This window comes from Lissotriton helveticus, chromosome 6 (assembly GCF_964261635.1).
Source record: "Lissotriton helveticus chromosome 6, aLisHel1.1, whole genome shotgun sequence".
Lineage (NCBI taxonomy): Eukaryota > Metazoa > Chordata > Amphibia > Caudata > Salamandridae > Lissotriton > Lissotriton helveticus.
In genome coordinates, this window is record NC_136067.1 from 878,471,217 (window position 1) to 878,486,976 (window position 15,760).

The 15,760-nt window shown below is 44.3% G+C and overlaps 1 protein-coding gene across 2 annotated transcripts in view; it reads left to right on the top strand.

Annotated features, from left to right (window-relative positions):
• Positions 1-15,760, top strand: part of CEP85L (centrosomal protein 85L) — a 519,352-nt gene that overhangs the window by 366,185 nt on the left and 137,407 nt on the right. For both annotated transcript variants that reach the window (XM_078648480.1, XM_078648481.1), the window contains exon 5: positions 11,019-11,136. In XM_078648480.1, coding sequence (XP_078504606.1) covers positions 11,019-11,136 — 118 coding nt within the window. The remainder of the gene's footprint in view (positions 1-11,018; positions 11,137-15,760) is intronic.

Sequence of the window (15,760 nt, forward strand, 5' to 3'; positions counted from 1 at the left end):
CATTGAAGGCACGTGGGGCGATGAAGGAGAGATTGTAGTATCTGTAGAGGGCTGTTTCTCTTCCCACCACCCGCAAGCCTCTCCCGTTGTCTGGCATCATTAGCCACCCACTGCTTCCTCAGCTTTTAAGAAGACAGGATTTTTGACGAGCCGCTGGAGCAGTAATCCTATTTTAATGGAACAAGAAAACCCAAAAGTCTAGAAGGGACCTGCAGTGTAAGTATTTGTACAGGAACACTCGGTCCCCCACAACACACAATAGATCTTGTAACTAACACAGAGAAACAGTGTTAATTATGTCATTTATAAATCCAAATGGATTGTATATCATTTATATGAAAGGTAAAACAAACATAAAATGGGACTGTATTCAGAGAGAAAGTGAGTTACTAAACTCAGGCATTTGAACAAAGAGGCCGTAATACAATTTGGAAGCAGACCATAACAATGTAGGAAGTTAACAATGTAGGAAGCGCCATTGCACATAAAAATGATAGTGCATTCCTGTCAGTTTGGTATCCGCTCACACTGATCCCGGGTTCACTCCAGTGACATTGAAATTCCATCTCGCCCGATCAGGCTTGATCCGGCACAAGCTATTGTTTATGTCAACATGTATCCAGTTTGACAGTGCACTGAAGCCTGCTAACCAGGCCCCAGTGCCAGGGCTCTCGCCCTAAAACTGTTGTGCGTAAATTGGCAACCCCAATTGAGAAGGACTCTACCCCTCTTATGAGTGTCTAGTATATGGTACTAGCGGTACCCAGGCCATGGATGGTAAAGGGGTCCCCAGGGCTTACCGCACTGTTTGTGCCACCCTGAGTGACCCAAGTAAACTACTGGCAACTGGCCTGTCATTGCAGACTGAAGCAACAGTGTAAACTGCTTCATTTCGACTTTACCCTCACCATGTGTGGCAAAGTCAATGCATTGCTTTTAACATATGTCAGTCACCTCTAAGGAACGCCTCCGGAGCCCAGGAGGCAGGGTGCCTTATATTAAAGGTGTGGGCTTGTAAGTGTTGGCTTATATGTCCCTCTAGTGGCTTTTGCCATTAAAGTACACAGCTTATATGTCCCTCTAGTGGCTTTTCCCATTAAAGTACACTTTAAGTGATAGGCGGTCTATAGGATAACATGAACTAACACCCTGGAAAACCCAGGGTCACTAGCTCCATTATGGTACCACCTAAATATGTCCTGTTTGGTATCCAACAACGTGCCTCATAACCCTTGACATCAATCTTGTGTTGATGATGATGTGACATGCACCCAGTTGACTACCTTAGAAGTTGCCCACCTGTTTGCCCCAGCTTCTCTGTTCTCTGGCTGGCAACCCGTGCTTGCTAAACAACAGGTGATGGACAGAATGCAGAACATTGACATTGCTGACATCAAGACAGGATTCTGACCTCCTGCCAGGCAGTGGGAACACTCCCAGGAGTCAGGAACAAAGGCCTGTCCAGGAAGGAGGTCACGCCTCCTCCCTATCAGGATGGCTAGTGAAGTGGCACATCAAGGCATTGCGCTTCAAAGGCTACACCACCTCTGATGTGCATCAGGGCTTCCTCCCAAAGAAGGAAACAGCCCTCCCCTAGGCACATTTGCTTCCGGGCAGGCAGTAAATTAGGTATGCAGAAGGTGTACACCCCAAAGAGGGCTAGCCATACCTCTAGAGTGGGCTGCTGACATGTACAGCTAAGGAAGTCTTCTGCCATTTTTAAAAGTATTACAAATAGTGGGTTCTGGGTAGAAATGGCGACCTACCTCCCCTGGATGTGGTCACTTTAGGGCCAGATTAGCCGCTCGGCCAAGTAGCCCATTGGGCACTTGCACCCCCACACCTAATGTGCCTAAATCTAGGATTTAAGGGCCTGCCCTGACACTAGAACCTCAGTTCTGAATCAACCTGACTTGAACAGGACAAAGAAGAAACATATGACTGCGACAACAGGGCTTGTACAAACCAAAAGAGAGATACCTTGTAACTATGGCAACGCTCCTTGAACTGCCTAATTGAGATTCATCCTAGGCCAAAGCTCGGTTCCCCCAGACAGCGGGACTCCTGTGAGAGCCAGAAGCACCCTCAGACTCCCTTGGACTAGTGCCACTGGTCCCCTGATAACGGCAGGTAAAACAATGCTCCAGATCCGAAGACTCACTGGCCATCGGGCCTGCCGAGGGATCAATGAAATCCAGATGGTCTAGTGCATTGTGGGAACTATCGTCCTACCTTACACAAAGTTTCAGGCAGATACCATGATCCCCGGTACCACAGGATGTTGAAGTATTCTTCTCTTGTACGTCCTGCTGCCAAGGTTTGTTGGTCACCAGTCTGGCAACTGACCTCTGCTCTTGACACTGCATCAAGAGGGAACCCTACAACACTTTTAACCAACAACAACAGTGACCCCGTTGTCAAGCTTTCGCATCCGTTTTCCTCCCAGCGCCATCTATTCTGTAAAAGCAGCACCCCTGCAGCTCCTGTTCAGCACCATGGTCAGCCAGGACAAAACTGTACCCAGGCTGTATGGGCCAGGTAAAATTTAACTGTCTGTTGAGGCCTGTTCCAGGGACCAGCATCACCCTTACCTCCCTTGGGTTCCATGCAACTCGAACCACAAGGAACCGATTGTCACCATCACTTTTTCCCATTAATTGCAACGCAAAAGTTCTGCAGTAGTGAATTCCTGTGATTTATGTTTTTGACTAAAATCCATAACTCCGGTTATGTGTAGGCTATTTTCTGTCTAATTTTAAAATACACATTCTTTTTATAAATGAGTGTTGGATTTCTATTGAGTCGGGTAAATTACTTCTTGTCCATGCTGGTACTCTGAAATGCTTAACATATGTTCCCTTAGTAAAGCCTGGCTGCTCTTTGTCACTCTACCCTGACTGAGCCAAGGACCATCTTTGGGGTTTGTGATATTATTGCATGATGAAGTCTAACCAACATCACCACATAATACTCCACCTTCCTACACGTCTTTATTGCTCAATCACCTCCTGAACTCCAGCATGGTGTTTAAGGGGGTGCTGCAGCACCTCCAGCACCTCTACTTCCAGCACCTATGGTCATTGTACCGAGGAGAGTTACAAAAAAATTGGCTGCCAATACAGTAGAAAGTCACTGAGAACCATATAATATGTAAGTTAGGTCTTCTCGCCAGAAAGCCAAGAACACTCGCCACATAGACCACCATTCATATGTGAAGCTGTGTAGATCCTCGTGCCCATCTTTTGCTCCTACTTAATTTGCACCTCCCCTTCGAATCCGTGCTCAGAAGGCTTCTAGGCTGTGTGAGAGACCGCTCAAAACAATCTCTAATCTGTTCCTGAGGATGCCTTAAAGTTTGCTTAAAGTAGGCTTCATAGACCAGAGATACAGCGCTTGGGGCCACACAAGCAGTAGCGTAGCAAGGTTGCAGTGTGCCCTGGTGCAGCAAGGAAAATGGCCCCTTTTACTGTTGATTGTGTAGTAAAATTGTACCTTGGGGGTCCCCGGTGCACTGCACCTGCTGTTAACTCCGCCCCTGCCGCAACCAACCTTTCTACAGACCACCAGGTATTATACCCCACTTAACACCTCCTGAGCAGATCCATTTGCTTATGGGACATTACAATGTACCACCAATGCAAATAAGCATTTCGGTTTGGTAACGGAAGCGCGTGGCAACATTTCTGATGCAAGTGCGCGTCACTGCAGTGATTTAACAGGCCATTGTAGCCGCGACGGGGACACCCCATCGTAGCCCCCCAACCCTGGCTTCGCTGCCAGCCGCTGGCAATCGCTCCTTTGTGGACAAATCACTCTGCAATTTTATAAAATGGATTAAAAGGACATCCCGGCCTCGTCGCGTTAGTGAGTGGAGTTTTTCCCCCTCATTTTTCCAAAACAAAGCCCTGGCGGCCCTCGGTCAGATACTGGATTAAGGGATTGGAACAGGTGTGAGGGGCGGCAGAGGATTTGGACTATATCGAGGCATGATAACCTCAGCATCGAAACACAAATGTTATGAGGTATTCCTCTGTTGAGAATTCCAGGCTTACTTGGGATTACAGAATAAAAGAAGCGAATATGTCGGAACGCGGTGTTCCTGTCCGGCATTCCTGGCCGCTGAATAATTGTCACCTCTCACAGTTGTGATTTTCTGGGACCTCAAGATTAGTTTTTTAAACAAGACAGTTTAGTTGGAAAATAATTTGGTTGCAGTGGAGTATAATAAGTGATCTGCTACGGTAGAATAATTTGATGAAGAAATAAATGAATCATTTAAAATACTAAATAAAAACTCAAGCCAAAGACAGAGAGATGCTGCCCGCGCGCTTTGCGCGTCGGATGCGTCACATTCCCCTTCCTGCCTGTGGAGCATGCAGCCGCCGCCATGTTTGTTGTTCTAAAGGCGCCCTGTTTTGTCATTGGCTCACGGCGTGTACTTGTATGATCTATCTATACTATGAAAACATGTTGATTGTTGTGTTCAGTTCAAAGATGATCCGGCACAGCTTGCCTTTAAGACTCTCCTTTACGTGCGAATAATGACGGACATAGTTGGCAGACGATGGTGATCCGGCAGTGCAAACCCTGCATGTTCCATAAGCTCTGTTGGCACACTTTGAAACGTTTTCAGACTCTTAAATGGTTTGGTTTTCAACCCCTCCGTGTGTAATTCAGTAGATGAGGTTATCTGGCTGTACACATGGTGTATGAAATTATGCCGTGGGCGCACAGCTGTTTCTCCTAATCAATGATGACAGCTCGTATGAGTCCGTGGTGGGTCTCCTTATGTTTTACGGCCGTAAAACCTTCGAAGAAGTCGGGATTAGGAGCCTTTCACACGGTTCTCTTTCGAGGGCCATCGAATTTGGGTCCTTCACTCATTTTTTTCCCAGTTTAAAACGTATGCTGCTAATTAGCCAAAATCGTACAATGCCCTCTGAGGCCCCATAAACTTGGATCATCAAGTCAACAAGCAACCACTGAGGCATAGCGATAAAAACGAATTCTTTTCTGCCACCTTCCCACGATAAACTGGGCCAATATTATTTTCAGGCAAGACTATTTGAACATTGTTGGAAACGCAGTCACCCATTCAAAATAATCCTTGCCTTATAGTGATGCTTCATCCCAGGAATAGTAGGAAACCAGTTCAAGTTCAAGTTCAAATGTTATTGTTTGATTAACTAAAATCATTACAAACCCCCCCTGGAGAAAAGAATAAAAAGATGCATAGAAAACCAGTTCTTCTAAACTCGCACGGTCCGCCAGTGACCAGTACTGTTAAATTTAAGTCCTTATGCTGGACACAGCCCTTTGGATTTTTGGCCCTCCTTCATTAGGGACAAACACTTCAATAACCACTCATCAGCACTTCAGGGCATGGCAACTAAAGGTCCCCGACAGTACCCGCTCCTGGACACAGTTATTGGGGGGCGTACCCCGGAGCTGAGAGTCTTACTCTTGAAATTATGGATACCATCACTCGGGGACAGTGAATAACCTCTGCATTTCAGTAAGGCACTGAAGACTCATGCCAGTCATGCTGCTTCATGCATCAGTCTGTTTTTGCATGCGCTTGCTCCTTGTGCTGCTCATCTTTGTCTTTTTACTTTAGCTGCTTGAAGCTGTTTCTTTGGCAGCATCTAAAAATCCTTGGGTATTATTTTACGATGGCAAGGAGGTTTTCGGAGCACCCTATTACTTGTCTTTTTGATTGACAGTAAAGGAAACCTTGCTTTATCAGCTCTTGCATGACTTTTGTCTACAAGCATACTCCTGGCATTTTCTTTGCTTTGCTCTAACTGTGGTATAACCTCACTTTTGCCTTATTTGGGTGGCTCATAATGATGCCCAAATACATCACCATTAGCCATTTGATACATTGGGTGAAAGGGGGGCAGCACAGACTACAGACTCATATTTACGTGTGGAAAGGGCCGCTTTATTGAGAACAGGTGCGCATCACAAAAGAAACTTTAGGCCTTTACAAAACTAAACCTCACTATACACAAAACCTACTACTACTGCTCCGGGGTACGCCCCCCAATAACTGTGTCCAGTGAAGTAGTGTGGCTCACTGGTTAGAGGCGGCAGACCCGAGAGCAGAGGACGGCCCGGGACCAGGGTTCGATTCCCGGCGCGGCAGGTTTCTGGACCAGGGTCAGCGGACTCGATAATTCTCTCGCCTCGGTGCCCACTCTGATCAGCGATCACACTCGGCAACTCTGGGCATTAGCTTGCCTCATCTTCACTAACGGCCCCACCAGACCGCCGGGGATGCCTGGTCTCACCCTGGAGATACCCATTAAGGGACCATCTCTCAGGGAAGCCAGGAAGGGTTTCGCAGCGGTCGAAGCGCCTTGGGACCCTACGGGTAAGTAGTGCGCTATATAAATGCCTATACATTTACATACATACATACATTTACATTTACTACCACCACTAAACACCCACCCCTAAAGTACCCGCTACCCTTTACATATTTATTCTAGAACTTCCTAAGTCCTATCCTGCTACTGATATTTGAACTTTTGATTTTCCTACATCTTAATCTACATCTATTAAGATCGATCTACATTTCTACAGTGTCATTTTTAATTCCTAGTTTCATCCAGGCTTAACTTTTTGTTGACACCCCTCAATTATCATTTTCACGTTTGGGAACAAAAAGAACTTTGGTCTAGAATCATGGCATCTTAACGGCCCACATCCTCGCACCTGCTTCAAGTGATAAAACATAACCAAGCCCCTGCACACCTGAAACTACTTAAAACTAGCTGACAAAATAGGGGAAAAAAGGAAATACCAGCCAATCATCCCAAAAAACCAAGGGGTGGGAGGGCGGGAAAAAGTATTTTGTAGCGCTCCGACCTCGGGTAAAAAGGAAAAGAGGAACGAGGAGCCCAAAATGTCTGTATAAATACCTGGGCTACACATGAACATGTTGAGAGCCTAAAAATATAGCCCACCTTAATTCTGGGCTAAACTATTCCCACCAATCACCTGGGGGTGGGGGGGGAGACCTCCCTCCGTCGGCTGCCCCCCAAAACCTTTTGGGTGAAAGGGGCAGCACCGTCTACAAACTCGTATTTAGGTGTGAAAAAAGGGCGCTTTATTGAAAACAGGTGTGCATCACAAAATTAACCCTAGGCCTTTGTCTTACAAAAGTAAACCTCTCTATACACAAAACCTCCTACCGTCACTAATCCCCCACCCCTCAAGTACCCGCCCCTTCTTTACATATTTACCTACAATTTCCGAAGTCCTACTCTGCTTTTGGTATTTAAACTTTTAATCCTCCTACATCTTAACCTACATCTATTAAGATCTATTTACATTCCTACTGTGTAACTTTCAATTCCTAGTTTCATCCAGGCAAATCCTCCCTCCACGTCAGATTAAATCTGAACGTCCCACTCCCAGTCTTTTGGGACCTCTAGGGGAATACCATTGAAGTCCTCCAGGAATTTGCGCCACATGTGCCGATCCTCCTTCGCACCTGCTGATAGTCGCACATTGTGATTGGGTTGAGAAAAACCCACCAGGGACAAGCTGAGCCATCTACAAAAAGTCCTGCCCATCCTGTCTACTCTGCAAGCCAAGTTGAGGTTTCCAAGCAAGGCTTAAACCTCTCTCATCATCTTTCTATAGCCAACATAGTATTCAGCAAAATGAGCATATGGACCTTTTATCCACCAGTAACTGTGCTTCCATAGCCACTGTCAATGAACAATATTGCTGCAAGAGTGAGTAGGTACTGTGTGTGGTTATCAATGATACAATTGTTCAGTGGTGTTTGGTACCCAGTATGTAACTGAGGATGACACCCTCTAATGTTGAGGGGTCACAGGAGCTAGTTTGTGGAGATGAGCAGAGGTAAGGATAAAATGAGGCTAATTGGGTCAGATCGATGGCTGACTGCAGGTCTTGGTGGGCATAGAAAAGAAAAAGTATTTATATATTTGCAGTATTTGTAGATCGCAAACACTCATCCCCACAGCACTAAAAACTGCCAAGTAGTCTATCAACTTAGGTGCTGAAGGAAGGGGCATTTCATTCAGTCGTGTCAGTTACTCTGGGAAGCTCCATGTTTTATGTTTTTTCTGAACCTGACATAGTCGCTAGTGAGGCAGAGGTCCAGTGGTAATAGATTCCACTGGGCTGCTACTAGATTGGTAAAGGACCGCCTCCGACTGTTTTTCTTTTCTTTTCTTTTTTTTTTTAACACGCTAAGTTTTGGCTAACAGTTATGTTCAAAGTGGGTAACCCAATAAACCCTTGCGAGCTTGGGCAGAAAGTATGTTTTGAAAATTTGCTAGCAAGGGAACTTATTGATGCATACATTCCAGGTAATTGATCAATTTAAACCTTTATAATTGAAATCAATTTGAATAAATCAAAACCTGCTGTAAATCTATTTTGCCACTACATTTATTGGCATAATGGTCGTTACTCATAGGAAAAGAAAGTGCTACACGGGGAGAAGATTCAAAGAAATTACACTTTATGTAAAGCTTTCATCATTTAGGGTACATTAATCATATCTTCAAAGAAGAAGAAAAAAGAAGAAAATAAATCATCAATGTACAATTGGACAAGAAGTAAATGAATTGTTCTTAAAATCCAGTTGCGTTGTGATCCACTCTTTCCAAATATATAACAGCAGATCTTGTTGATTAAACAAAGATCCCGTTGTCCTGAATGAATCTGTTTAAAAAGATGTGGACTTTTAAGTTGACGTTTCGGCCTTTTTGTTGTCAAATCCTTAAGGCCATCTTCAGGACCTTCAATCTTTAAAACAACTATGAACCCTTATTGTCAACTTGTTTTTGTCCAAATGCCGAGATATATGAAGGATATGCGTCTTAGAAATTCCTTATTTTATTTGGACTCTGGCACATGAAGATCAGATCAGATGCTGCGTACTTTATCCGCTTCACCGATTTGGTATTTCAATATCCTGCTTTAGAAAACCGAAATTTCTCCAGCCTGGCGTAGTCTCGCGAGGAAGTTGATCAACTTCCTTGATTAAACAAAGATCACGTTGTCCTGAATGAATCTGTTTAAAAAGATGTGGAACTTCCTCGCGAAACTACGCCAGGCTGGAGAAATTTCTGTTTTCTAAAGCAGGATATTTTAATACCAAATCGGTGAAGCGGATAAAGTACGCAGCATCTGATCTGATCTTCATGTGCCAGAGTCCAAATAAAATTAGGAATTTCTAAGACGCATATGATTCATATATCTCGGCATTTGGATAAAAACAAGTTGACAATAAGGGGTTCAGAGTTGTTTTAAAGATTGAAGGTCCTGAAGATGGCCTTAAGGATTTGACAACAAAAAGGCTGAAACGTCGACTTAAAAGTCCACATCTTTTTAAACAGATTCATTCAGGACAACGTGATCTTTGTTTAATCAACAAGATCTGCTGTTATATGTTTGGAAAGAGTGGATCACAACGCAACTGGATTTTAAGAACAATTCATTTACTTCTTGTCCAATTGTACATTGATGATTTATTTTCTTCTTTTTTCTTCTTCTTTGAAGATATGATTAATGTACCCTAAATGATGAAAGCTTTACATAAAGTGTAATTTATTTGAATCTACTCCCCGTGTAGCACTTTCTTTTCCTATGAGTAACGACCATTATGCCAATAAATGTAGTGGCAAAATAGATTTACAGCAGGTTTTGATTTAATCAAATTGATTTCAATTATAAAGGTTTAAATTGATCAATTACCTGGAATTTATGCATCAATAAATTCCCTTGCTAGCAAATTTTCAAAACATAGGTTTTGGCTAAGGCTAGATTTAATGAACTCTGGTTTCTTGGAGGTTTGTAAAACTCCACTTTAGATTGAAGGATTTCAGGCCCATTATCGTGGATTGCCTTCTGTGTGTTACAGAGAAGCTTGAATTTGGCTTTTTGGGGGGGGGGGCAGCCGGTGCAGGGTTCTTAGTCAAGCAGAGCCAGAACTGTATCTGTCTTTGTTGCAGATGAATTTCGTGGTCGCGTTTTTTATCATCTGCAAGCACGTAAAAAGATAGTCGGCCATGCCCACATATAGGGCATTTCTGTAGTCCAGTCTACTAGGGCTTTGACTCTGCACCAATTGACTGGAATCCAATGACAAAGTTTCCTGAAGAGTTTGAGCAAGCCAAAGCATTTATCACAGGTGGCAATGACTTGCTCCTGCGTGGATAAAGACTCATCAATGAGGACTCCTAGGTTTTTCACCACTTTTTTGGCTTAGGTGCCGGGCCCAATGATACTAGGAAATATGATCCGACTATTCCCTGACACATGACTTTTCAGCCATCAATGGGGGCTAACTTTGCAGAAGTTGCCAGTGTTGAGGGTCTTTAAGTGCTCTAGTTTTAGGGCCTTCGGCAGTGGTGCAGCCAGGAAGGTTCATAGCTGACATGGAAGCACAGTGTGTAATACAAGAGGTGGAGAAGAACGAAAATGTGCTCACTTTTTTGTGGAGATCTTTGCAACAATCTTGTTATCCTGAAAATTCAGTTGGGATTTGGCCTTGCCTACATTCACATCGCTTTTCAGGTTCCAGAGACTGCTAATGGCAATTTGGGAAGATCAGTTTCTTAATCACGTTTGCTTGGATCAGTACCAAATGTAGTTCTGCTTGTTACACTGTGACAAGAAAATTGGTAGTCTGACGGGTCTAGAATAAACTTGAAAGAGTAATCTTCTCACTGAAGAAAACTAGGTTCTGATAGTACATCGATCATTCAGATTTCCAACTCTTTTACTCCACCTGAACCATAGGATTAAATATTGGGAGGACCACTGGAATGAAAAAGACTATGTGCAAGTACTCTCTTGCAATTTACATTTTGTAAAAAGTCTGTATCCCTTTGGGTATCCAACAGTGTTGTAATACGGGGGATCATGTGGAATAAAATCACCCTGTTTTACTACAGTGTGCATATGTTCTAATGTTTTTGAGAGAAGATAACTTTTTAATATTTTACTGTTGCTATTTCTTCTTGCAGACAGAAGCAGCAAATTTCTATGCTACATCAGAAGATACGTGAAAATGAAATGAGGGCCCAGCAAGCCATGCTGGGCCATTTCTCAAATTGTGAAGAACCGTACATGATGCATTTGAAGGTATGCATTTAAATTATGTTGTAGTGTAGGTATGGGAAGATGTTTGTATTTGAAAATGAAAAAAAATATTATGTCTTCATCAAAGCTGCTTGAGTAGATCAGTGTCTTCATATAGTATTGAGACTCGATAACTGGTCTGTTTTTGGGTACTCTGTCTTGAGACACCAGCGACAATCTCATTAGTGTGCCCTACTTATGCTGAGCCCACATACTTGTTGTTTCTTGGTTGAGGCTATTGGTCCCTCTAACAAGGAACAATAGTGAACTCCAGATCTTCCAACCCCATCAGTACAGAGTCACGAAGCTTGTTCCATATGGTGGGGATAAAGGAGGAGAAGGTCTGTCTTTTTGTCTTCACTTTTCATGTCCAGTGGATTCTATTGATCTTCTGGCTGGTGCAGCAAAGTGCCTTAATACAGCTAGAGATGAAGCTGTTTTTTGGCCAAGTACTTTGGTTATTCAGTGTGTAAAGCCTAATAGATGGTGCTGGGGCACTTGTATTTAATGCATGCTGAAAGGGAAATTCACTGTGAGTTCATGTGCATGGGGATGATGTGGTTGTCCTTACATTGACACACAATCAGGCACATGGCTACACAGAAGGCAACATTTAGTGGGAAAAATGTGGAATCAGATAATTCAGCGAGTAGAGTGTTTCACGTGTCACTGCATGAGATGACACGGTATAGTCTACTGCATTGGAAGGTCCAAAAGACTAAACCAGAAAAAGAGACTTTTATCTTTCATAGTAGGCTAACAGGATAACAAGATGTCTGAGATCTTTTATTTATGTTTTTCCTGAAGTGTGATAATGATACATATTGCTGTAAAAACCTTGCAGGATTAGCAAGGAAGTGTAAAGAAATCATGTAGATACAGGCAATCTCATCATTGATGAAAATATATTCAGTACTGTTCAATTTGAGCGTGCAGTAATCAGAGATTGGATGATATCAAGGCAGCGTCTTAGACCCTAAATGTCTATTATAATATAAGGATAATTTAATTATAATTGCTGTCTTGGTTTAGGGTGATGGTCTGCATTTCCAGGAGGACATCTAGTAGCTCCATGGACAGGTCGAAAATCAGTAGTGCACAGATAGCACCTTTGGGGATACGTAGTTGATTGGGGCTCAGTTAGGATGAGTTGATTGAAATATTTTCTTGTCTTCCCACCAAGAAAGAGATGAATTATTTAAGGACATTGCTGGATATGCCTGAGCGTGTAGAGAGGTTGCTGATTAGCACCTTAGGGGTTTGAGTTTCAGTTTCACCTTCTTTGGAGTAGAGAAGTACCCACGTGTCTGAAGGATTTGAAAATGGTGCTCCTCAGTTTTCCTAGAATTGTGTTTATCTGATTTGTTGAGCGGGAGTAAGATAATAGCATGTTGTAGGGCCTCAGAAGGGAAGATTTTGAAGAATCTGGAGGAGACACTTAGAGTTTGGTGTTTCCTTTGTGAGGCATTTTGTGAAGTTTGATGTAAAAGGGTAGTTCAAAACTACCTCTTCAATTGAGGCGTAGAGTTTAGGCGCAGATGAGGGATTGCTCAGTTGAACACATGATCTGGTTTGTTGACTAGATTTGCGTTGATGTATTTATTGTAGCATTTATATATTGGTTTCCTTCTGGAGTCCCTAAAGTGCTCTTGGTGGACGAGTAAGTAACTATACAGTTGTTGGCAGAGTGTTGGTTTATAGAGTTGACTATGAGTAGTGTGTTTGTATTTGTGCTTGGGGTTCAGAAACTTGCTCCATTGAACTTTTGGCTGTACTTAAGCCTGAGGTAACGTAGAGAGATTTAGGATGGATAGCTTTGTTTGCAAATAATTACCATACTTCCCTTACCTTATGCTTGTTACTGGGTAAGAAACTGTTCCCTAGCCTGTGTTTGTTGCCTGGTTGAAGTAAGGGCTGAAACGTGAGAGTGGAAGGCTCTAGTTCTTGTGAGATCTTATGTGCTTCAGGGAGCTACCCTTCAGCTTGCAGAGTTACAGCTGTGAGTATAAGGGTTACAGGGAGGCTGTATTATGTTTCATCTCTCTGGAGTAAGCAACCTATCAAGATGCCTCATCCTCACACTAAGTGGGTTCACCCAGGCATTGCTAAAGTGAAAATACTGCTACCAAAGCTACTCAAGAATACAATGTTTCTATGAGGTTATCCAGGGTATGTGGGCATGCAGTCAGTAGATGCTGAGAAACCTGAAACATTCAGTGGTATATTCTATTTCCACCTTATGGAGTATGGCACCCGTCCACGAGCAGAGGATACAAATTGAATGGGCAATGAGGTCTTTTCAGAAGTGGTGATGATGCGGCAAAAGGAAATCAACAGACACTACAGTCTACAGGTCTACGGTGTCTATCATGGATTTGAATTGGTGTGGTCCCAATAAATGAAGACACCAAAGTATGTGGGTCTGTGGGGTTCACTCAGGAGCAGATATGGTTTTCCCTCTCAGACGCGTGTGCCATAAAGGAAACTGAAGTGAGTGGACATAAATCAGTAATCTGTGGAAAGAATGTAGCAAGATTTAGGAAGATCTGAAGCAAGAGTCAGGGAGGAGAGGAACTAGAAAGGGATATGAGGGGGGGAGTTCAGGCTGTAGTTTTGTCCAGAACCTTACCTGTTCATAACAAGTTTGAATAGGACAGACACTTCAGGGGGGCACCTTTAATCTCTATCCTTCATCCAGTTGCTTGCGTTGGATTCCGTGAGGGAGTCCTTAATCAATGGAGGGCAACCTAGACTGAGTGTTGGTAAGTGGTTGCTGGGTAGTACCCCAAGAGCTATGTCCTAAAAGAATTACAATAGGGGAAGATCTCTGTGTTATTGTACGGTAAGTGTGCAGAAGACCCAGAAGAATGATGTCTGCCACATACTGAAGAGCGAGGGAAGCTGTGCTCAGAGGAAGGAAATTGAAACAGACAATCGAGCAAAAGCGCAATAACACCTAGTGTGCCAATAGAAGACATCAGTCCATATGACAATTCATTATCAAGAATCAAATAGATTAAATGGCACAGTTTAGGTGTGTAAGCATGTGACGCTGCTCTGGAATGAAACCTTGTTTCAAACCTGGTTATTTTAGCTGAGGGCATGCCAGGCTTTGTGATGAGATCTTCAGCAAAACCGAGAACTTCATAAGTGTTTTATGCCTTTGGTGTTAAGAACATCAGAGCTGTTTGAATTTGCCAATTGATGTTATTATTGTTTGAGAAGAATATGGAAGTTCTTTAGATAATAATGGAGACGTCATCTATGAAGTTTTTGCTGAGGCTAGGACCCCGTAGACAGGATAGAATGTTGGCAAAAGATTGTGGTGTACTCTTTGTTATTCAGATGTCGGTGGTGGGAAAGGGGTGATGGGATGGTGTGTTTCGAAACCCACAGCTGCTGCTACCTTCAAAAACTTTAATAGTAAGAAAGCTGAGGTCCCTTCTTATCAGAGTTCCAGATATTTCAGCTGTATTGAAAAGTTGGTCTCTATTCTGTTTCTTCTTGACTCTCCAGATTGGCTTATACGAGGTGTAGCTCAAAAGAGGTGTTATATGACATGTCTATGTACAGTACAACACAATTACAGGTAGGGTTTGGTTACTGAACACTTCCATAATATCTAAATTCAAGAATATTCAGGAACACTGGGAGTGTAAATCCTAAGTTAAATCATAGAGCGTACACAACGCAATATGCTCGTGCTCGTGCAGCGTGAGGAACATTGGATTCTGTTTCTGGCCGTTTTGGGGCATAAACTGTAGCGGAGCCCTGTGACTGTCCTTCTTAGTGACCTGGGAGCATTTCGGCTCGGTCACCTCGGCTGGGGGAGTGATTGACACGCCACCTGCATAGGGAGCGGGACTGCGAGGACCAGAAGTGCTTGCGCCGTCCACCGCGCGCACCTGGTTCCTCTTCCCGCCCCCTTCTCCCTCCGACCTCCCTGGTCCTTCCTGGAAGCTCTTAAACTCCTCGCGGCCCCCGCTGGCGCGGGTGCCGCTCGTGCAGCGCGAGGAACATTGGATTCTGTTTCTGGCCGTTTTGGGGCATTAACTGTAGCGGAGCCCTGTGACTGTCCTTCTTAGTGACCTGGGAGCATTTCGGCTCGGTCACCTCGGCTGGGGGAGTGATTGACACGCCACCTGCATAGGGAGCGGGACTGCGAGGACCAGCAGTGCTTGCGCCGTCCACCGCGCGCACCTGGTTCCTCTTCCCGCCCCCTTCTCCCTCCGACCTCCTTGGTCCTTCCTGGAAGCTCTTAAACTCCTCGCGGTCCCCGCTGGCGCGGGTGCCGCTCGTGCAGCGTGAGGAACATTGGATTCTGTTTCTGGCCGTTTTGGGGCATAAACTGTAGCGGAGCCCTGTGACTGTCCTTCTTAGTGACCTGGGATCATTTCGGCTCGGTCACCTCGGCTGGGGGAGTGATTGACACGCCACCTGCATAGGGAGCGGGACTGCGAGGACCAGCAGTGCTTGCGCCGTCCACCGCGCGCACCTGGTTCCTCTTCCCGCCCCCTTCTCCCTCCGACCTCCCTGGTCCTTCCTGGAAGCTCTTAAACTCCTCGCGGCCCCCGCTGGCGCGGGTGCCGCTCGTGCAGCGTGAGGAACATTGGATTCTGTTTCTGGC